The following is a 24,294-nucleotide window of genomic DNA, read 5'->3' as shown; positions in this document are numbered from 1 at the left end:
CCCTCTTAACTTCTCAAGGAATTGATTTCCATGTGTGACTTATGATTTGTCCTTTAAAAAATATATACAATAAAAATTTAGTTTGTAGGTTTGTTGTGAAAATGTGCCAAAACTGGTTACAGAAACTCCTAAAGGTTTTGTCACATCTGTGTCATACTTTGCAGTGTTTTACTTTGGCTTATCAATCACGTAATCATAGTGTTCTATGTTTAAATTTATTGGACTGTTAGAATTCACTCCTTGGTTCACTTAAGCTGCTTTCAGACATGTACTGAACTCCAGAGGTTTAGTGTGTAAGATTTAGATCAGGGGTTCTCAAACTTTTGCAAGCTGGGCCAGGGGTTCTCAAACTTTTTCAAGCTGGGCCCCCCCAAAGCTGGTTAGGGGTAGTTGGGCCCCCCCCGCGCCGCCCGCCGCCCCCGCCCTCAACTACACCACAATATATAGATAGACAGATAGCTTGGAGACAGTGCAATTGCTTGTTGCTGGTGGCCATCATGTTTACCTTTTAAAGAAGTCCACAGGCTTCTCTTTCAAGTCGGGTTGTTTCGTGTCGAGGTGCCTTTTTAATTTGCATGGCTTCATGCTGTCATTTGCCAGCACCTCGCCACACAAAAAACACTGAGGACGTTGCTCAGTCGTGCCAGTGACGGTGAAACCAAACTGCAAATAGCTCTCTTCATATTTGCGAAGCTTTGGCTTCTTCGCAACTGGCGCATCGGTTGCCTGACTTTTACGAATCAGAAACTTGTCCATTGTTGTGTTTGTTTGCTGATACAGTGTGTGTGATGTTAATACAGTTCTAAATGCAACATTGTGGTCTTGTGAGTGTGTTTGTATGTGTGGCTGTGAGTGACTTGCACACGAATAATGAATAAGGCTGTGCTAGGCAATGGTTCCTAACAAAACGAACAGTACACAATGTAGACAGGGACAGCACAGAATAGTATTCAAGTGCTGGTGTTTTATTTGTTGAAACACGGTGGATGATTGAAGATGTAAATGTAGGTGTTAAGGAGAAAAGGGCTAGCTGCAGTTGAAAAAAGTTAGCTAGCTAGAAGGCTAGCTCTTGGGGCTATGAGCTTTCTAAAAAAGACTGTGGAGCTAATTACTCCTTAGATCAGGCTACGAATAGGCCTACTGCAAGTGCAGGAAGGTATTACTAAGGAAGGAGTGAGTCTTTAAAAAGACTGTTTATAAAGCAATGAATATCTGAATTATAGAGGAAACTCTGCAGGGTGTCGTCTCAGTGAGGGTGAGCGCTGACCATGCCTGCAGTTACTTTTATACTCGGAAGCGTACGTGCAACTCGCGTTCAAATGATAACACTCCTCTTTTGATTGGTGGATGAGGAACGAAACAGTATTTGATTTGTTTGTGTCAGTCCAGCCCCTAGCATTTCGCCACTGAGGGAGCTTTCACCAACCAGTGACAGGTCGTCGGTATTTTTTCTCTTTTTTTTTTGTCTGTGACATTGCGTCCCCCCTGGAGTGTCCGCGCCCCCCCAGGGGGGTTTAGATGAAAGGGATCTATTGGCAAAAATTGAAGACAAAATAATCCTAGTGATGTTTTCACTGGTATGTAATCATCTAAATTAGATTAATTGTTTTTTTTTCCCTTTACCTCAGAATGGGCCCTTCATATTTAAATACCTTATATTTACATCAGTAGCAGGTCCTTTCTACAGGGGGCGCCTCCTTTTATTTTGTCAGTATCCCAAACTGGACAAACTAAACATCTTTTTAGAAAGGGGAGGGTGAGGTGAGGGGTATTCAGCTGCAACATACAACTTCACCAGTAAATTCTACACACTGTACCTTTAAATGTCTGTTTCTATGAGTGAACTGCAGTTACTGAATTATTGGATTTTTAGCAAAAAACAAGCTTATGATTAGCTGATAGCATGACCATGTAAAAGCGTTAGTTCTACTGTGGGATTTAGTTTTTAAGTGAATCACATTCATTATGCACTTAAATATTATAAATATTTGAACATTAGCATTAAGCACCTGAAGTGCACTAGATAGCCAATGAGATTTCCAAAACATCCTCATTCTTAGAGAGAGCTGGTAGGGAGATTTTCTTGCACCTTATGTAAATTCAAGAAGCTGGTAGGAAAAATGTAACAAGAAACATTTAATGCAACTGGGCACTGAGTTCATTGTCAAATAATTTGTTATAACAAGCTGTGTTAGTGAAAACTCTACTAACTCACTATTACCTCAGCTGATCAGATTTGATCTATCTTCAAGTGATGCACATAATGAAAATCTTACGTACTGTAAATACTGGAGTTCCTGTAGTTGTCTGCAGAGTCAGAGTAACAGAAGAGTAGTAAAGCAGTAGTAGTACACAGTAAACACACATGAGATCAAAGTAAATACCTCATCAGTCAGAAAAGCTGGTGCTCTGCTCCGTGCTAAGTCCTTGGCGCTGATGTTTTTGCATACAAAAAAAATGGTGATATTGTAGAATAGTGACTTCTTAATTGAGGGACAGGCATTTATAGATGTACTTTTATATGATTACAAACATAAGATAAGTTTAGATCTAACTGGTCCCTGAATCAAAAGACCCAGTATTTAGAAATATACTTTTTGATTCTGCTTTTGCTTCCTGTCTCAAATTCAACTCACCCCATTTTCTCAAAACTGATTTGATTTCAAAGCCAAAATGTGACAATGTATTTCAACATTTCAAATGTTTACCAACTTCAAAACTGACTTTGTATGTTAAAATCAGTGATTATAAAAACCCAAGCTTAATTCTTTGTGTTTTACATGGGTAGATAGCTGGACAGACCCTTTGGATTGAGCGTTGCCTCTGAAAATCAAAACCTTCAACTCACAGCAATTAAATTTTTTAAGTCATGTTTTCAACTACTAAAAATTAATTAAAATTAAAAAGGTGCAGTTTGGGCTTAAACTGAATGGCATCGTCCCGGATTCAAATAATTAGTTGTCTCATGTGACCAAATAACAAACATCCTTGTCAATCCTCAATCAACATGTTATTTATGTTGTTTATGAAGCAGCGTATGTAATTTGTTGATAGTTAGTTGTCTGGCTTGGTTTCCACAGTGACTTCATTATTATTTGCATTATTTAGCTATTAAAAGTATTTTTCTCCTTATCAAAAATCAACGTCTTACTCCACGCATGTTCTTATTTTGAGTGAAAAGGATTTTGGTAGATGGAAATACATGCTTAACATTCCAGTGTTTTTCCCATTGCACTCACCAGTTACCAACAACTCTGTAAATGTAGCTTGAATTTAATCAGTTACTACAGTAAACACTCCCACAACACATCTATTGGTTGGCCCTTGTTTTTTCTCCATGTTTAGATCATCATCTCTACTTAAATGACACAATAAGGCTCTCGTGGCAGATGAGGTTTAGTCCTGCAGCAGGCTGGTAGATGGGAAAGGAGCCCTATCTTCAAGTCTTTGTTAAGGAAGAAACAGACAATAGGGTTGACCCCGGCTTGAGCGAAACTCATCCACACGGTTGTGGAGAGGTACCTGTGCGGTATTGTGCAAGCCTTGACAAACACTCTCCAATAGCAAGCCACTATGTAAGGAGACCACAGAACCAGGAACAGAAGAGTGATCACATAAAACATCCTGCCAAGCTGCTTCTCTGCTTTGAACTCCTCCATGCCCAACAGGCGCCGGTTCTGGTTGTGCAAGTTCTGACGGATTCCAAGCAAAGTTGGCGGCATCGGGCCCCTGCCAAAGCCTGCAATCCAGTTGGCTGCCGCTTGACCAGTAGCCCCTGGTCCATGAAAGGTCCAGTTCTGACTGATGGCTGGCACCATCTGGACTGGTTTCATTTTGCGGTGCTTGTATTCAAAGAGAAGTAACTTCATGTAGACAACATGTGTGGCTAGAATGAGAACAGCCAGCATTAACATGAAGCCGAGTGTATCATTAGCCTTGAAATAGCGATGCTCAAAGATGCACTGGTCCTCCTCGCGAATGAACTTGTAGGTACCCACGTCAAAAACTGGTGGGAATGCCATCGCCACAGACAGTGTCCACACCATACACACCACTGCCACACATGTCCAGAATGTCATTCGCTTTGAGTAAAAGCGGTGGTGTGCAATAGCCATGTAGCGTGTTACGCTGATGCAGAACAGCATGAAGGCAGCATGGAAACAGAAGAGGACTGCCATGAAGGCCACTACCTTGCAGCTTAGAACACTATAGGTCCAGGCTGAGCCGTTCTTTATTGACACCAGAACAAAAGGGAAGCAGATGGCTGAGCGAATGGTGTCTGCCAGGCAGAGGTCCAGCAGGAAGTAATAAGGTGCTTTTTGCAGGGCCCGGTCCCGCAGTACTAACAGAGATACCACCAGGTTCCCCACCAGGCTAATGCAGATGATCAGCCCCAGTAGCACCAGTTTGATATAGGTAGACACAGCAGAAGAAGGACTCTCTGCTACCATACCTCCTGCAGTAGCCACCACTGCTGCCATGGGCCCAGGAGGCCCTTCACTGCTCTCATTTCCATGGGCCATTCTGAATGTCCCCCCACCCATACCACCTTCTCTTCAAACACCAAGTCCACCACTCCCCTGCCACCTCCTCCGTCTGCTATCAGTTCCTTCGTCCTCGTGGTTGCTTCCTTTTCGTAGTTCACAAGGAACGGGAACACCTTAATCCACATTGCCCCATTTTCAGATGGGTCCCTTTGTCGTAGTAATGTGTAGTAATCTTGTCTCCTGATTCTCTCCAGGAGCCTGAAAAGAATCAGAAACAACAGTGAATTAGAAGGCCTGTGCTATTGAGTTCGCAATAACAGTAATTACCTTATAGTTGAGCTCAAAGAGGTTGGGACTGGGCAGACCTACAGTATTATTTTGGCATCAGTATGGATTATGTGTGTTAGTGACATCTAGCAACCATACAACATCAACTAACCCCCCTTATCCTATTTTAAGTTTTTCAATATTCATATCATAAAAAGGTTTAAAGTAAGCCAATTCTGATGTTCCAAGCTTGAAAGTTTGTAAAAGAAGGACTGTTTGTGGGCCATATTTGTGGCTATCGACCTGACTTTTGAACTAATCACCAGACAGAGACAAATGCACCCATTTACTGTGTAGCTTTAGCACCACACCATACTCCGCCTAGGCTCAACAGTCTTGTGAAACCACATTTAAATTCACAAGAGCCAGATTGGTATTTGGGCCGGCAACATATTGACATATATATCAGGCAAAGCCTCTGCTTTTTTCATCTGATGACAATGTGAGTATTTTTAAATGTATATGATTCATTTGTTAGCCTCTCTCACCACAATACTTTTATTAGATAATTTATAGGCTCGGGGGAAAGCTTGTTTTAGGTTAGTCCTACATTTGAAACTGATACTAATACATGGTGCCCTAAAATACACCACAACACCACATTTGAGATCTGTGAGCTGTTTTCAAACCAGGTTGAGACTCCTCTGTTCTGTATGCTGCTAAACTGTGATACAAGTCATTTTCAACCCCGTCACCTCAAAAGACATTATAGTGATTCGCATGACAGATAATGACAATAAATGACAAAAAACCTCATTAAACAACAAAAGATATTTATTGATATATATTTGAGTTATTTTGTCAACAGAAGTTGACTTAACTTTGAAGTTTAAATGAAAAATGTAACTCTTTTAACACATGTGTATGTGCAGTATTATTCAACCCCCAGCTTCAGTGCTTTGTGGCGCTTCCTCTAGCTTTAATTACTTCTAACAAATGTTTTCCGTAAGTGCGGACAAGCTTCTTACACCTCTCGATCAGAATCTTTGCCCATTTTTCAGGTGCAAAAGCCTCTAGCTCGGTGATGTTTGATGCTGCAATTGCCTTCTTTAAATCCCACCAAAGATTTTCAATCAGATTTAAATCTGGTGACTGTGAATGCCACTCCAGGACATTCCAGGATCTTTTTCTCAACCAAGCTTTGCTTGACTTGGAGTTGTGCTTGGGATCATTGTCTTGCTGGAAAGTCCAATGATCACCAAGGTTTGATTTGTCAACATAAGGCATCACATTCCTCCTTAAAATGGCCTGGTATTTCTGAAAATTCATGATGCCAGGTACACGATCAAGATTGCCAGTTCCTGCTGTAGAAAAACAGCCCAACATCATTGTTGACCCACCATCAGGCTTGATCTTGGGGATGGCATTCTTATGGTCATAAGCCTGGCCTTTTTCTTGCCAGACATAGCGCTGGTCCATATGTCGAAATAGTTCCAGTTTGGTTTTATCAGTCCATAGAACTGTCACCCGAAACTCAGTTGTCTTATTCAAATTCCTCCTGGCATATTCTAGTCGACTTTTGATGTTCCTTGTGGTCAAGAGCTGAGTGCTTATTAGAGTCCGGCCATGAAGTCCTTGTTTATTCAGTGCAAGTCTTATAGTTGCCACTGAAGTACTTCTACCAGCCTTCATCAGGTCATCCTGTAGGTGTCTTGCAGTCACACAGGGGTTTCTCTTAGTTGTTCTGACTAAGTTGCTGAGGGCCCTTGATGAAATGTTGAGCTTTCTTCCATGGCCAGGCAGGTTTGAAGCTGCTCCTTAAGTTTTAAACTTCCTTATAATGCTCCCAATAGTGTCTCTTGGAATATACATTTTCTTGAAATTTTCTTATACTCAAGGCCCTTCAGGTTTGATGAAATAATCTCCTCTCTCAGCTTTCGTGGAAGCTCCTTTGTCTTTCCCATGGTTGCAACTCACCTTGAATACTTTCAAGGGTGGGGTTTTTATATGCATCACAGCTGAAGCAAATGAAGGATCATTATAGAGTTCCCAAAGGCTTAATTATGTTTCAACTCCACTTTAGGCCATAAAAACTGTCAGACAACTTTAAAAACAACAATATTATATAGGGGTTAAATAATTGTGACATGGCTAGGGTTAACAAAATATACTGTTTCACACAAATACTACATCATGCAATTTTGTGTTGATTTTATGTATCAGTCAACTCATAAAGAAATCATCCGAAGCAGAATTGGGCGGTGTGGCCTAGGTGGTAGAGTGGGTGTTCTCCAACACGAAGGTTGCCGGTTCAAACCCAGCTCTTCCTCATCTGCATGCCGAAGTATCCTTGGTAAGATACTGAACCCCTAAATGGCAGCTCATAAATGTTGAGTGTACTAAAAATGTAAGTCGCTTTGGACAAAAGCGTCAGATAAATGACCTGTAATGTAATTGTGCTCTTTGAAAAAATTGTAATTGATAAATCCTTAAAATCTTTGGGGGGGTTGAATATTTCTGATTTAACTGTATTCAGACCCTTTGCTCAGTATTGAGTAGAAGCACTCTTTTGAGCTAGTACAGCCATGAGTCTTCTTGGGAATGATGCAACAAGTTTTTCACACCTGGATTTGGGGATCCTCTGCCATTCTTCCTTGCAGATCCTCTCCAGTTCCGTCAGGTTGTTTGGTGGACAGCCATTTTCAGGTCTCTCCAGAGATGCTCAATTGGGTTTGGTCAGGGCTCTGGCTGGGCCAGTCAAGAATGGTCACAGAGTTGTTCCAAAGCCACTCCTTTGTTATTTTAGCTGTGTGCTTAGGGTCATTGTCTTGTTGGAAGGTGAACCTTCGGCCCAGTCTGAGGTCCAGAGCACTCTGGAAGAGGTTTTCTTCCAGAATATATCTGTACTTTCATCTTTCCTTCAATTGCAACCAGTCGTCCTGTCCCTGCAGTTGAAAAACACCCCCATAGCATGATGCTGCCACCACCATGTTTCACTGTTGGGATTGTATTGGGCAGGTGATGAGCAGTGCCTGGTTTTCTCCACACATACCGCTTAGAATTAACGCCAAAAAGTTCAATCTTGGTCTCATCAGACCAGAGAATCCTATTTCTCATAGTCTGGGAGTCCTTCATGTGTTTTTTAGCAAACTCTATGCAGGCTTTCATATGTCTTGCACTGAGGAGAGGCTTCCGTCGGGCCACTCTACCATAAAGCCCCGACTGGTGAAGGGCTGCAGTGATAGTTGACTTTGCGGAACTTTCTCCCATCTCCCTACTGCATCTCTGGAGCTCAGCCAGTGATCTTTTGGTTCTTCTTTACCTCTCTCACCAAGGCTCTTCTCCCACAATTGCTCAGTTTGGCTGGAGGGCCAGGTCTAGGAAGAGTTTGGTCGTCCAAAACTTCTTCCATTTAAGGATTATGGAGGCCACTGTGCTCTTAGGAACCTTGAGTGCTGCAGAAATTATTTTGTAACCTTGGCCAGATCTCTGCCTTGCCAAAATTCTGTCTCTGAGCTCCTTGGGCAGTTCCTTCGACCTCATGATTCTCATTTGCTCCGACATGCACTGTGAGCTGTAAGGTCTTATATAGACAGGTGTGTGCCTTTCCTAATCAAGTCCAATCAGTTTAATTAAACACAGCTGGAATCAAATGAAGGAGTAGAACCATCTCAAGGAGGATCAGAAGAAATGGATAGCATGTGAGTTAAATATGAGTTTCACAGCAAAGGGTCTTAATACTTATGAGCATGAGATATTTCAGTTTTTCTTTTTTAATAAATTTGCAAAAATGTCTACATCTCTGTCAAGATGGGGTGCTGAGTGTACATTGATGAGAAATAAAATCAACTTTTTTGATTTTAGCAAATGGCTGCAATGAAACAAAGAGTGAAAAATTTAAAGGGGTCTGAATACTTTCCGTACCCACTGTATGTGACAAACCTGTGGAGGATTTTCTCCCTTTGAGTTGCTATTTGGCAGACAACCACGGAGTGTACTGGACATACCAAGAGAAAACTGTTAGAAAGGTCCCAGTACCAACGAAATTCAGTACGTCCTGGACCTGCGAGCAAAACTCCACACACTTATAACGTGAGAATTTGCTCCTGGTCAAGGCACGTCAACAGCACCTGTACAATAGAGGGGCTAAGCTGTACTTGTATCGGTTCCCTCTTCTACCTCTAATTTACTCGCTAGGTGGCAAGGGCCGTTTGTGGTCACACAGCAAGTGGTGGAGGTCGATTATGAGGTTGTGCAGTCTGACAGGGGCTGAGCCACACAGATATACTACCTCAACCTCCTGAAAGCATGGAGAGAGGCAGAGCCTGTGTCGCTGTTAAGTGAAAAAGATGAGTTGGGGCCTGAGGTGCCAAATTCCATCAATCCGGCCTCAATCCCTTGTGATAACCATCTCTTGCAGCAGCATTTTGCTGACATGTTCTCCCCCTTGCCAGGACGCACAACACTCATGCAGCATCATGTTGAGACTTCACCTGGGGCAGGGGTCGGCTAACTTTTTGCCCCCTCTTCCCCCAAGTAAAATTTGTCTTGAGCCGCAAAACATATTTGATAAACACAGCTTATAGAGTTTTATATATAGTTATAGTATATACAGTATATTAAAACTATAGTGTGTTGCATTCATTCAACTATAGAACGACAATGAAGAAAACTGTTGAAATTGTATTGCTTTTTTTTACCTGTTATAACCAAGGAAAAATACCAAACTCTTATGAAGAGGAGAACAAAATACATTGGCATGTGAAGGCCTACTTTGAAAGAAATTAAACACAGAACTATGCAGGCCTGTATGAGCCCAATACATGTGGGAAATGTATAAAATAAGAAGTACCCTATTTTTAAATGAATAAAAACATATAGCTGCAGCTTAATAGCTTGAAAATATATATTTTAGTTTATTAAATATTAAAACAAAAAGTGAGAGCAGGTCAGGCTAGAGGCGGACACAGAAACTGAAGCTCGGTACAAACCAACAGCATCTTCTGCTCTGATCAAGAAGCTGCTGATCTCTGAGCAGCTGAGACCAGAGAAACTCTGTGTTTTCACTGTTTCCACTGATAAGAAGCTGCCAGTCAGTCAGTGAGCGGCTGCTTCACGTGAACGAGCTGTGTGAGTCTCTGAGCATGTGAGAGGGGCGGGGGGCGGAGCCCCGGGGCCTGTGTGTGTGTCCGCTATCTGGGAGCGCGCGCACACACACACACACATACACACACACACACATACATTCCCCGGCTCCTGGTATTTCATGATGGCCTGTTACGTTGAAGATTTAAAAAATGAAAGCGAACGTGACTTTCACTTACGTTCAACATATGAATGGCTGCACTGTTATATCCACTGTTTTGTTTTGCACTGTTGTTGTTTTTGCCTGGAAGTCTGGAATGTGTCTGGGGACACTAGTTGTTGCACTATGACCATTAATTGCACTTTATTATGTTGTGCTATGCTCTATTGCACATGTTTTATATTTTTCAAATATTTTAATAAAGAAGTTCATGTTTCACGCTAGAGTACATGGAATCTTAGAAAATCTTTTTTTTCGATTATTCGTCATCAAGAATTCATTCGAATAAAAATCCAAGTCTAATGAATAATTGTTATAGTCCTGCGCATTATGAGAACAACATCTTCCGGTATCTTGAGCGAGCGCGACTTCCTACAGCAGATGAGTGTAACGGGTGCCAAATCCCCGTCAGATATGCCGTCAGCGGCAGAGTACTCACGGGAGGAGACAAGAGGGGAGGAGGGGAAAGAGCTTGGAGAGCGCAACTCACTTGAATCTGCTGTGCGAATCCCCGTTCACTCCGAGGCCGTCTTCTCGCTAAGACTCGCCACCCATCCTCTTGTTCTTCACGACTTACAGCTTTTCAGTTTGGTTTTAAGACTTCTCACCGGCTCCCACACTGCGCTGCCATCACCTCTCTGCAACCTCGCTCGGCCACAGGCCCAGCGATCCGAGGGGGGGGGGGGGGGAAAGACGTCATGCCTTAGCAAATAATCGATTAATTGTTCAGGAACGTTATTAATAGTCAAACATGAAAACTCCTGTAAAGTCCCATCCCTAGTTGTCAGACTAAAGCTGCTCTCTGAAAGTGGAACTGACAAAGCGGGGGGGGGGGGTTGCAGGGATCTGCTTGAAGATCAGTTGTATGTACAGTATTATCAAAAAGGTGCCCAGCTGCCGCAAAATGTCTGTTAAAAGCAGAGCAGATGTCAGAGGGTTCAGTTAAAACACTGGAGTCTGCTAAAATCCTAGCAGGCAGGCACGAACTGCGCTCTCCTTTTAGACTTTTAATTGCTTTCCAGAAATCACCTGGTCTATTGGAAGATTCAGTGAATTCGTCTTTCCCTCTCCTGACTGCTGATGTGCATTTATTTCGCAATTGTCTAAATTTAAGCCAGTGGGCCTGGTCATTTGTCTGCCTTGCTAGATTCCATGCCTTGTTCCTGGAACAATGCAGTTTTGCAAGTTCATTGCAGTACCAAGGGTTGACTCTGTTCTTAGTCCTGCATTTTTTATAGGGAACATGTTTGTCAACTATAGAGTTGAAAGCTGTGGTGAAATGTCTTAGGGCCAGGTCAACATCAGGTATTTTGACAGTATCTGCTATGTCACTGTAAAAAAGGTTGTCTAAGAAGGCCTGCTCATCAAAGAGCTTAAAATTCCTTTTCATTACTACCCGAGAACCACATTTCTAGCCTGGATGCCAGACGAACTTAGCCCCGCCCACAACATTTTGGTCGGGCAGTTCGGTCTGGAGTCGCTCCATTGGGAAAAAATTATGGGGCGTGTTTCAACTGACCAGGAAGTAAAATTCCTCTTCGCTCAATTGGATAGACCTACAACCAATCAGAGCAACGTAGTATGTGACGTATGCTAAGCAACGCATTGTGAGTTATTTACTAACCCGGGTTCACACCGGACGCTTCAGCGCAGCGCCAAGCCTTAAATAACAGCTGGCTCCCATCCACTCCCATGTTAAAACTTTGTGCCGGTCACACCGGAGGCTGAAGCACCGCGAGGCAGCCTTGGCGCAGCGCGGTGCTTCAGCCTCCGGTGTAACTGGCACAAAGCCGTGCAGCGAACTACTGGATCAACGGGTGATATTATTAGCGCTGCCCGGCGGTTCAGCGTCGCTTCAGTGTCCGTTGTGAACAGCCAAGCGCCGGGGTGATAGGGATTAGCGCAGTGCTTTGGCGTCACCTCCACGTTCTGTGTTCCTCTTTCAAACTGAATGCGCTGTCGATGTCTTCTAAAACAGACTCAATGGCAGCATCTACACATCTCAGCTCGCCAGCGGCAGGCATGTTTGTTGAAAACGAATTCAACCCAGGGGCACTGTGATGACGTGGTTGATTACGTTACCGTTGATCATCTGTCAATCATCGTATAAAGCCCGCCCTGACAATCTGGTTGGCCCGGTCGGGCCATAATTTTTTCCCAATGGAGCGACTCCAGACCGAACTGCCCGACCAAATTGTTGTGGGCGGGGCTAAGTTCGTCTGGCATCCAGGCTACCACATTTCTGCAACCTCATGTCACGGATGCAAATTATGGGACAATGATCACTGATCCCCAAGTCTAAAACCCCATTTGCAACGTTTTTTTCCTGTTTGTTGCAAAAAATTTGATCAATTAAAATTGATTTAGAAAAGTCTTTCAGATTAGGACGAGTGGGCACAGAAATTAGCTGGGTAAAATGAAGGTCAGAGGACAGCTCCTTAAGAGCTTCGGAGGCATCAGTTGACCATTCTAAATTAAATCACCCAACACAATTAGTTCTGAGTCAGAAAGAGGAATAAGAAGTTCTGCCATCTTGTTTAGGGCCATTGTCGGGGCGCTAGGGGGTCTGTAAACTCCAATGACAATAATGGAATTTTTGTAAAAAAGGTCAATTTTTAGGGAAATGAATTCAAAGCATTTTGGGATTGCTGGCCCTATCAGATCTGTAAATATTATATCCCTGAATATACACTGTTTGGTCGTCTAAATCTTTACGTAGCTATGTCTCCAATGACCAATATGTCAGGGTTTGCTTGGTTTACTAAAATATGAATGTGATCAAGTTTGTGATGGCTCAACAGACTTCTTATGTTTAAGTGTAGGAAACCCACCCCTTTCCTGTTTCTAAATTCTTGGGGGTCACTTATAAAGGTAGTGATATTTTGATTGACTGTACATGTGTTGAGGGGCGGAGAAATGTCTTGTACCTGCAGCAAGTTTATGTGTAGTGTTTTAAAGTTTTTAGGTCCATTTGAGAGATAAAGATGCTGAAAAGCAACTTGTTTGTCTCTGGCTGTGTTTGGTAGATGTAGGGCTCAACTCAGCCAGAGAAGCAGACCTTCAGGCTGAGATGGTGCTGATTCGAGTGGCGGAGGAGTACATGGCCATGTACCGGGAGCAGTTGGTGAAAAGCAGATAGCAGTTCAAGGCTTGTTAGGAGGAGCCTGACAATGCATGTTGTGCTCAGTAAAACACGAGACGTGACGCAAAGTTAAAATGACCGGAGTGACACGCAGACACGATCCAACCCCTTCGATTAATAACTAAACACGTGACCATACATTTGTCACCTAAATCATCCCAATAAAAAATTTAACAAATGAACGCCAGCTAGTTCCTTTTAAGTCAGCTTTGAAAGGGATTAGTAGTAGAACTGGATCATAACACTACTGTGACCAATTCTGCATGAGACTGAGGATAGGACCGCCTTTCTCATTATCATCAATCAATCAAATTTTATTTGTATCGCCCATTTCACAAATCACAATTTCTCTCATAGGGCTTTAACATGGTGTGACATCCTCTGCCCTTAACCCTCAACAAGAGTAAGGAAAAAATACAAAAAAAAACTTTTAACAGGGTAAAAATAAGGTAGAAACCTAAAAGAGAGCCACATGTGAGGGATCCCTCTCCCAGGACGGACAGAAGTGCAATAGATGTCACGTGTAAAGGAGAACATCATCAAGCTAAAAGTTTTTGGCAGCATCGATAAGGGTAAACATTTTGAAGCATAACAGAAGGTTTATGAATTGATGGATTATTGTCAGTAATGGTGAAGTATCTGAGGAGAAATACTATATATCAAGCAGTCCTGCTACAATCCTAGTCTATGGTCAGCAGCCAGCAAGATCATGAACCACCATCAAGATCGGATGCCACTATAGTGCACTATAGTCATTGTCCACTGCCGCCATTAGGATCCATCATCAGCTGCCACCTTGATCATGGTCCACCACCATTATCAGATGACAACATGATACAGGATCCGCCATTATTATCACGATCAGCCAGCACGATACAGAATCTGCCATACTGGATCCACCATTACGATGTCTGATACGCAATCCACAGATCGTCGCGGCCCTGGATCTGCGGACGATAAGGCAAAGGGACTCCGCACAACAACCGGTTTATTTTGTAATTGTTTAACTAGAAATCTTAGGGACGTAGCAGTGATACTACACCAATAATATAAAATTATATGTTGTTGCTAATCAATGACATATGCTTGGCTGTGCTACCATGTAACATATAGAAAATATGTTTTACGTAAAAACACTGGAAGCAGATTTTCAAATGTATTAAAGATTAATGATATTTAGAATTTGTGATCAGGACTGAAGTTGGTTAAAAGCATTAAGTCATTGAAAGTGAAAAATAATATCAAAGTATATTTTGTTTTATAGCAGTTTTAGGGAGTGGCCCCTTTTGGCCACACAGGTGCAGAAAGGATGTTTTTTTAACACAGCCATTAGGGTTAAAGTAGACCTAAGTACTCAAATGAATACCAGTACTATAAAGTATGTAGTTGTGTGTGCGTGAACTCGATTATGGTCTTAGTTTGAGAATTGTTACACCCCTATTCATTAATATGCTGAAATATGTCTTAATATTGTACTGATGATTTTCCTTTATCATGTTACATTGTGGTAATGTCTAATAAATAACATTGTATAATCTGTAAACTCAACAGTGTCATCAAAATCTTAGGAACACTTAATGGAAAGGTTCTGTCACATCAAGCCTTTATGACATCCTCAAAACTTTTCTGAATGAGAAAAGAAAGACACAAACATTTTTAATGAAACATTAGAAACTAAAAGAGCAAGGCTAGCTAGTTTGTAGGACAAAGTCTGTTGTTTGTGCCTGATGAAGTGTTGCAGCTTCCTAGGGGTCTGTTGATTTAAAGTAGCAGTGTGTACGATGTCTAAGGCTTTCTAATGCTCTCTTGCAAAAAAGAGGACATAATCCTCATATCTGTAGTGAGCCTAAAATAAACACCGTAGCATTTGTATAGAATAGAATAATAATAATTATAGAATATTCCTTATAAATTCATAATATCTCCATTCCTTATTCTGAAGTCTATGCTTTTATTTTTTTAATCACTTCCGGTTCCGGTAAACTCCGAGGACGGCTGCGTGTCTTATTCCTCCGTGAAACCAGGATATCGTCGCCCGGTTATTCAAACCCTTAATGATGGCAACCCTAACACTCTCTGACCGGCTGACCGGCGCGGAGAAATGCAGGACCGGTCTGAACAGCCAGGCGGGAGCGCGCTTGAGAATAGCGGTGCTATTTAGACTTCATAGTCTGCTGCTGCCCTCCCTGCTTTTCCACTCGCGCTGTTTTTTTCACCGCCGGTCACCACACACACAACTCACCTCCTTCACTTTACTGCTGCTTGAGAGTGATAGCCAGTCAGCTGGGCCGCTGAATGCTTTGGGGGAAGGACTGAATTGCGCATGCGCGTCTCTTTCAAAAAAAATGCCAAATAATCGTTTCTAAACTAACAATTTAGTAGCACTTAAATGGCCCTTACTTATAGCACTTCGTAGTTTTGCTCTATTTTTGAAGAAATTGTACTTTCTTGATTCTTGTTGTTCTGGGTTTGTACCCTTGGGTACCCTTGAATGCACTGATTGTAAATCTCTTGATAAAAGCGTCAGCTAAATGAATTGTAATGTAATGGACTATGGCCCACTGTATTGTACTTCTCAGTTTAGACACTAGGTGGCGCCCAACTCACCCCTGACCTGCCAGCTGTCCCTCAGAACGCCGCCACGCCCCCCGCCCTAAGCGACGCGATTGAGGCGCATTGTCAACAGTCCGCTCCAGGGCAGGGGGACGTGGCGGCGTGAGTGGCCCAGACCTTTGAATTTTTTTCTGTATGTGGCCCTCGGGATAAAAAGTTTGGACAACCCTGATCTAAGGTAAAGGGAGGCCTTAAACTTCCAAACTTAAAATATTACTTCTGGGCAGCACAAATGAAACCTTTTATAGCATGGATTCAGAACAGCACAAACACTCGCTGGCTTAATATTGAGAAAAACCTATGCCTAGAGCCCTTACAAAACATGCTTTTTTAGATGCACCCATAAAAGAACTGGCAGAGTGGACTAAGATCACTCTTAAAATCTGGAACAAAATACAGACCGCTTTTGGGCTTCCAAAGTTAATTTCATCACTAACAAATATTGGATCTATGAAGACCTTCACACCTAACAATCTAGACACAGGCTTTACAAAGTGGTCAGATACGGGATTGGTTTACCTGCATCAGCTATTTAATGAGGACAACCTCAAGATATTTGGGCAGCTGAAAAGGGATTTTGATCTCCCCGAAACAGATTTCTTCAGATATCTGCAATTGAGAACTTTTCCAACAACACACAAAGAGTGGGTAAAGCTTTTAAAACGTACACCTCTAGAGGGATTCTTAATAGAAATACAGATGGGGAGCGAAGATAAGAAAATAATAAGTAAACTCTATAACAAGTTTCTATCTATGAATCTACATAATTCCCTACAGATCAAGCAGAGATGGGAGGCGGAAATGAACACGGTCATACCACAGAATACCTTGGAGGGGATGTGCACAGAGGCACATCTAGCTACAAATTAAAACACCTGGAGGGAATTTAAATGGAAAATAATTACCAGATTCTTCAGAACACCAGAAATATTAGCCAAGATGGGCCCGACGCACTCCAACTTGTGTTGGTGGAACTGTGGATCACGTTCGGCCGATCACACACATATATTCTGGCTCTGCCCTAAGTTAAACACATACTGGAGAGAAGTCTTTGATACCCTCAAAGAGATATTCCAACAGGACATCCCAAAGGACCCCAGAGTAGCACTATTAGGAGCAATGCCTGAAGGCCTGGAAGGGAGGGCCAAAGAATACCTGCTAAACATACTACTCACAGCAGCATTGAAATGTATAACCATCAAATGGTTAAAACCAGACCCCCAATACACAATATATGGACCCAAAAAGTATGGGACATCTACCAAATGGAGCAATCACATATTCATTAAGGCTCCAAAAGTCTATCTTTACTAAACGATGGGGTTCTGTATCTGCATTATTACGACAATGAGGGTTACTAATTTATCTCGCTCTGGGCCTCAGGTTGAGCGGTTATCTGTCAACTCTCCCTACTCACATACATTATACACCATCCTCTCTGAAAAGCATATATAGCACCTATGATACTACATTCTGTAATGGGCAATTACTATTTCTTTATCCCTGGTCTTAAGGCTGCTCGATTATGGAAAAAATCATAATCACGATTATTTTGGACAATATCGAAATCACGATTATTCAAACGATTATGTGCCCTTATTCTGAAGTCTATGCTGTATTCTTTAAATGACTGGAGCGTGCGCAATAAAGTGAATCACTTCCGGTTCAGGTAAACATCGATGAGGGCTGCGTGTCTTATTCCTCCGTGAAACCAGGATATCGGTGCCCGGTAGGGCTGCAACTAACGACTATTCTGATGGTCGATTAGTCACCGATTATTGAAACGATTGATCGACTAATCGGATTATGAATGACACAAATTCTCAATTGCTCTTATTTAGCCAACAGCTTTTAAGTTTAGCTTGAGGTTGTTCGAGGCATGTGATGATTGAAAATAAAGACAATAAAGATCGATACACAAAAACAAAGACAAATCTAATTTTTGTGTATTTACAACCAAGGACAGGGCAAGTGCTAATAAAAATAAATTAATTTAAATTAAATTTTTTCTTTTCACTGTGAACCAAGAACAGGCCAAGTGCTGATACAAAAAATATATTAAAAATGAAGTATCTCGAACTTGTTCAACCCTTTTTGTCGATCAGACGGGGCTGCCCTCCGTGCTTTTCCACTCCCACTGTTTTTTTCACTGCTGGTCACCACACACACAACTCGCCTCCTTCACTTAACGGCTGCTTGAGAGTGAGTGCCAGTCAGCTGAGCTGCTGAATGCTTAGGGGGAAGGACTGAATGGCGCCTCTGCGTCTCTTTCGAAAAAAATGCAAAAATAATCGTTTGAACTCAATTATAGTAGTTTGGAGATCGTTTGACACGATAATCGAAATCACAATTAAATCAAGCAGCCCTACCTGATCTCATTTTACTTCTTTTTTCTTTCTTCTTTTAATTTAATAAATTATGTATGTAATCAATCATTTATTCTTATTCTTATCCCCCCTTTTTTTCTCTTAGAGTGAGCACTATTTGATGTTTGTTGTTCTTTCAATGCAGTGCCCTGTACCTGAATACCATGTTTAACAATACTATATACAGCTGTAAAATGGACAAAGAAAGTAACTGTCTGAAAATGCATATTGTGTTGTTGAAAACCAAATAAAAAATAAGTTAACATTTTTTTAAATAACTACACTTCCCTTTTTACCCGCCTCAGTAAATTGTCTCTAGCCTGCCTATAAATGGTTAATGGGCTGTTTCACAGTAGCCTACAGTCTTGATGAATGCCTATAACAAAGCAAATTGCATCGGATTAATTGCTTTTGACTAAGATCATGTTGCAGCATTATTTATTCCTCAAATCAGTTCTTCTGTTGGTCTAGTTGTAATAAATTGATTTTATTTTTGGTAGAATACTTGACACTTGCCTTGCTAGTCATTTGCTGTACCAGATTTAAAAAAACGGCCTATGCAGATAAGGCACAAAGTATATAACAACTCAAAAATACTGGTTTAGGACACATAGCTCCTATTATTGTGTTTGTGATGAGAACAGTGTGCGATGAACAAGATATTTAGCAAATCAAGGTATGGGTTACACTGCAACTGATATGAATTACATACACTGCAACTGTTGGGGGCTGGGGGGAACTGAGAGGCTGAAGGAGGGGCTTTATGAAGCTGGAAGTTGGTTGGCAGCAGAGGGCAGAGTCACTGTCAGGATCAGGGTAGCAACAGTAGCCCAATACCTCTGGCTTGCAGTGGGTGGGAGGAGGCAGCAAAGCTCAGTGGATGAGATATAGACAGTCAGTGCAGGTCTGAGAACTGGAGAGCCACCAACTGCTGCAGTCCACTACCAAACAACTGTGTGGCTTTATAATCCCACAGTTTACAGCCTACACTTCTTCAGGAGATGGCGCTCTGTTGTGTAGCAGGGGAAATAAATCACTTGGCTCTCCCTGTGCTGAGCAAGGCCCCAAGAGCTGGTGGAGACCAAACCCTGTTCCTCATCAACACATCATGGCATCACACTGACCACTGTACATGATGCTGTGATGAATGCGATGTCAGGCTGTTCTGCATCACTGTGTGTTGCACGCAGATGAGGCTGCTTCTCATATCATTATTATGAGCATTTTAGCAGGAATACAAAATGGTAGTCGTGGTGTGTTGCTTACCTGCTGTGGGCTGCTTGTCTATGGCAGACAGGCCGTCGTTGCAGTCTAGATGAAATCCAGGCTACAGCAATCCACCAGCCTGCTCGTACACAACATCAGCTAAACAGTGAATGATCGACAGACAGTTGTGTCAGTGCTCCAGTCCTCTGGTGTCTGGTAAAGCCTGTTGCCAATTCATTTTAAAAGAAGCTGCGTTTTCTTTTCTTTCTTGTCCATGTCATGTCAGGATAGCTCCATTGGCAGGGCAAAATGAGGGCTCATCACAGCTTACAGTGTTTTACTGGTGAAAGGCGACGGCTCCTATCTCCATCCGGTGTCTATAAACTGCGGTCAAAGCCGTCCTGTGGCATCGGCTGGGGATTTATCGCTTCCTGTAGCCGACACACACCAGCAGAAGCCCTATGGAGCTGCTCCTGCTCGTAGTTTTCAGAAACCCTGTCGATCCGTCGCCGCATTGTTCCAGTCAAGGCGAGGAGAGTTTATAAATCCGTCAACATGCCGTAACGACCACAGTAATGTCTGCTCGCTAGCTAACGCACTGAGGCCACACAGCCGCGGGCAGGTCTGTGGGATGAGGATGATAGTGACGCCAATCCACATCGTGTCCCGCAGCCCCCTAGCATACAGGCGTATCACTAACAAGCCGAGACAAGGTGCAGCATTATGAATAGAAATGTCATCGGTCTGTGTCCGGAGCAAGAGGCTGGTGTTGGGCAGGTTTGGGGAATAAATGCAGCATCCAACGGTCGAAGAGATTTCAATCCCCACTGAACACTTCGCGGACAGGGGCGGTCAAAGCTTTCTGGGGGACGTGCCCCCACAGAGAGCCATTGCATGCATAGTATGAATATTTAGAACGACATGAATATATGGAGTTCAATTTTGAATGTGTCTCACTGCATATTTACCCGGAAATATTTGTTTTCTATTTGTCTTTTACATTTTTACGTCTGTTCCCCCACTAGCAGCATATGTAATATATAGCCACTTGAATTCTCTGGTTTTACAAAACAGCATCAGATGACATATTCCAATACTTTTGATATATCACTTCAATTTGAGGATCATATTTCCATTGATGCAGCATTTATATTCCTTATCAATCTTGTTTATTAAAATGCAGGCACAAACTAATTACATAACTTGCCCAAGATCGTCTGTTTAATTTTTGATTAGTCTTTAAACCTACTTGCTTATTGTGTCTCAGCTGTAATGCCCACATTCATCATTGCTAACTTTGTGATAAAAATACATTGGGGGCAAGAAGTAGTTTAATTACTGCTACTTTAAAATCCTATAGCTGGTTTCTATATTAATCTGATTAGATTAGATTAAATTAGATTCAACTTTATTGTCATTGCACAGTACAAAAAACGAAATGCAGTTTAGCATCTAACCAGAAGTGCAAAAAAAGGCAGTTAAAGTGCAGAGTATTGTGCATAGTGGAATATGAAAATAAATAGGTTTGTGGATCGCGCACCGGGGGTCGCGGTGGTGGATCCAGTGTGGCGGATTCTGTGTCATGTGGGCTGATCGTGGTGCTGGTGGCGGACCCTGTGTTTCATTGGCATTGGGTACGGGCGGTGGACCAGGACCGCGGTGATGGGTCCTGGTGGGCGGCGGTGGACGGTGACTAAGGTCTGGAGGGGCATCTGGTCTGGATGGTGGATCGTGGCCCTACTTGTTGCTGACCATGGACTGTGACTGCAGCGGGACTACTTGGCATGCCATGTTGGGGTTGTCCTTCGGGATGTTTACCCTCATCAATGCTGCTAGAGACTTCAATCTGGATGATGTTTTCCTACACGTGGCATCTATTGCACTTCTGTCCGTCCTGGGAGAGGGATCCCTCACATGTGGCTCTCTCTGAGGTTTCTATGTATTTTTACCCTGTTAAAAGGGTTTTTAGTAGTTTTTCCTTACTCTTGCTGAGGGTTAAGGACAGAGGATGTCACACCCTGTTAAAGCCCTATGAGACGAATTGTAATTTGTGAATATGGGCTATACGAATAAAATTTGACTGATTGATTGATTGAATAGTGAGGATCCTCGATCCTAGATTGAAAGTGAAAAGAGAATTTGGCCTTGACTCAACCTATAATCTACTGCCGTGGATCCCAAACTTTATACAGTCCCGTACCCCTTCAGACATTCAATCTCCAGCTACCTACCCCCTGCAGCGCGTGCGATAGGACACGAAAGATGTTGAGCTATGCAAAACGCAAATCAAATATTTCCCCGCGTACCCCCTCAAACACTTTGCGTACCCCTGGGGGTACACGTACCCCAGTTTGGGAACCAATGATCTACTGGATGCAGACCCACAGACAGAGACTAATGTTACTCAAGTTCCTTTCAGACATGCACTGAACTCCATAAAGGACCTACATCTTATCCGGAGGATATCCACATGTGAACTAAAATGTCACAGTGAGAGCCTCTGGATTATCTTCGCCTGCCTCCCTAGTATATAAAGTCCACAGAAATTCAACAGCAGATCCTCCGTGACGCAAACATGAAAAAAAGACATGGAGACAACATATCTCCTGGGGAAAAAGTGGAGCCATACACATACAAGACACTGACAAAGACTGACAATTTCCATTAAACTGCTGAAATTTGTTTGTAAATTTTTTGTATTAGCGATGACAGTTTGTCATGTGATAAAGGCAATGGGAAATTCTTCTACTGCTAAGTAAAGGACTGAGCAGTAAAAACGTTTTGATGATTTGCATATGTACTATAGCATTTAGAAATGTTTTAAAACTGCATAAACATCAGTCTTAAGATACTGCATAAAGAAAAATATATCTTGAACAATATGAAATATAAATTACTCAGAGAGGAATTACTACTTATTTGGATTTAATATCTTTGAATCTAACCTGAATCTAAATCTGGTCCATTGGTCCAAAAAGTGCAACACATTCAATGAAGTCCTGAAATACATAACTAAATACAGATGGTAATATTGGCAAAAGGTTTTGAAGATGATACAGGACTGAAGCTTCCACCGTGCGTAAGTGGCATTCTTTTAGATGAGATGACCTTTGATAGCACATAAAGTAACCTCAGTAGAAGCTGTTTACACCTGTTAGAATGTCATACAGCATGTAACTGGGCTTCCCCCTTCTCACTGCAGTTCATGCTCTTTAAACATGTATTAGTGAGGTTGATGATACTGAAAATGATTGAGCTGAGTTAACACTGAACAATCATTGTAATACAAGGAAATTATATTTCCGAGGAGATTGAAAAGAAAAAGAGATGTTCATTATTGAAAAGCACCTAGTCTAAAAAATACTTTACAAAAATATACGTAGGAGCAGGCATTTAAAATGATTTCAGGCTACAATAATGGTAGTTGCATTTTTGATCATTTACAGTTTTCTTTCTCACCACCAGTATAAGTGACAGACCTACATCCAGAATGTGAAAGGCAAGGTGGAAAATGAATAAAAGCAACCGTTTAAGCTTTGAACTTACTGGGTTATTGAATTAGTGCTGAAATCTGGAAACATGATGGCATTGACATACAGAGGTTTGTTGTTGCAAGAAAGAAAAGCAATAAGATCAGTCAGTTTTGAGCTCTATATGTATCACAACAATTTGACAGACAGAAAGATAGATGTACTTTATTGATTCTGTGAAATTCCCGATCAGGGAGTCTCACTGAGATCAAGAGTGAGACAGCAAACAAAATTAGACGCAATCACCCATAATCTCTGTAAATATCTATAAAATATTATAAATGTAAATTCATTCTTAATGAGTTGCTGGTTAAGTTCAGTTTTTATTGGTGCGGCATCTAGACTCAACAATCCAGGGATCTTGTCTGACCAGTTTTATTTTTCAATTTGTGGGATGTGATTAAGTTAGAATAGATAAGGGGCACTTTTTTTCATTCATACATATTCATTTTAAAGAAAGTTTGTAGTCCTGGTCAGGCTGCTACTTTGTCATATACCACGTAGTAATGAGATGATTTCCTGTATTGAACAATTTGGCTCTTTGAAAGTAGAAACAAAACAACAGGTTAGTTCAATGAAAAACTGTAGCTTACAATGTGCAGTAAAGAGAATCTGTGGTCTTCGGGATGAACTCATATCAGTAATAAGTTAATGAAGTTTATGCCCAATGTCTTTGGTTGAGCACTGAAGAGGAATTTATCACTCGCTCCAGGTTTATGTTTACTGACAGTAATTACAACACCAATATATTGATTACCTGCATTCCCTAATGTACACCGAATGTTTAAAAATACATATAGTTTGTTTTATTGTTTTTTACATTTGAATAATGTACAGAAAGAAATTATCGAGAAATTATACCATATCAAAAGATGTGTAACATGGAGTATTGTTTCCAAACAGACTACAGTGAGACTGTTCGTTTTTCCGATTGCCATAGTTTTTACCCTGTTAATATTTATTCACCTCACTTTGGACAATCATTTAGTGGACTTCTTTGTTTACAATGTTGTTTGTGTACTTTCTGTTAACCCAGGGAACTATTGTAATTTTTTGCGACCTGTTTTGTGTTGTATGAAATATATTGCAGTATATAACATATTCCATTACCTTACATTTCATTTAGCTGATGCTTTTATCCAAAGCAACTTACAATAAGTGCATTCAACCCAGAGGGTACAGACCCAGGAAGACAAGAATCAAGAAAGTACAATTTCTTAAAAATAAAGCAAAACTACAAAGTGCTATAAGTAAGTACCATTTAAGTGCTACAACATTTTTAATTTTTTTAATTTTTTCAAGTTAGAGTCGAAAAAAGGTATGTTTTTAGTTTTCGGCGGAAGATGTGTAAACTTTCTGATGTCCGGAAGGTCTAGTT

The 24,294-nt window shown here is 41.6% G+C and overlaps 1 protein-coding gene across 2 annotated transcripts; it reads right to left on the bottom strand.

The window, feature by feature from the left end:
* Positions 1-423: 423 nt before the first annotated feature.
* gpr173 (G protein-coupled receptor 173) lies at positions 424-20,199 on the bottom strand. Of its 2 annotated transcripts, XM_053425485.1 has the most exons (3): positions 19,447-20,199; positions 10,550-10,697; positions 424-4,745 (listed from the first exon to the last, which is right to left on the bottom strand). In XM_053425485.1, the coding sequence occupies exon 3, from the start codon at positions 4,542-4,544 to the stop codon at positions 3,360-3,362; it is 1,185 nt and encodes a 394-aa protein (XP_053281460.1). In that variant the 5' UTR covers positions 4,545-4,745; positions 10,550-10,697; positions 19,447-20,199; the 3' UTR covers positions 424-3,359. The 2 variants fall into 2 exon arrangements, with proteins under 2 accessions (XP_053281460.1, XP_053281459.1); XM_053425484.1 differs by lacking the exon at positions 10,550-10,697.
* Between the last annotated feature and the right edge of the window lie 4,095 nt (positions 20,200-24,294).

This window comes from Pleuronectes platessa, chromosome 6 (genome assembly GCF_947347685.1).
Source record: "Pleuronectes platessa chromosome 6, fPlePla1.1, whole genome shotgun sequence".
Taxonomy (NCBI): domain Eukaryota; kingdom Metazoa; phylum Chordata; class Actinopteri; order Pleuronectiformes; family Pleuronectidae; genus Pleuronectes; species Pleuronectes platessa.
Note: the sequence above shows the minus strand (reverse complement) of the source record. Positions and strands in the feature narration are given on the sequence as shown.

What these genes read in the sequence shown, in the direction of transcription:
- gpr173 (XM_053425485.1), bottom strand. Translation starts at nt 4,544, where the DNA reads ATGGGTGGGGGGACATTCAGAATGGCCCATGGAAATGAGAGCAGTGAA.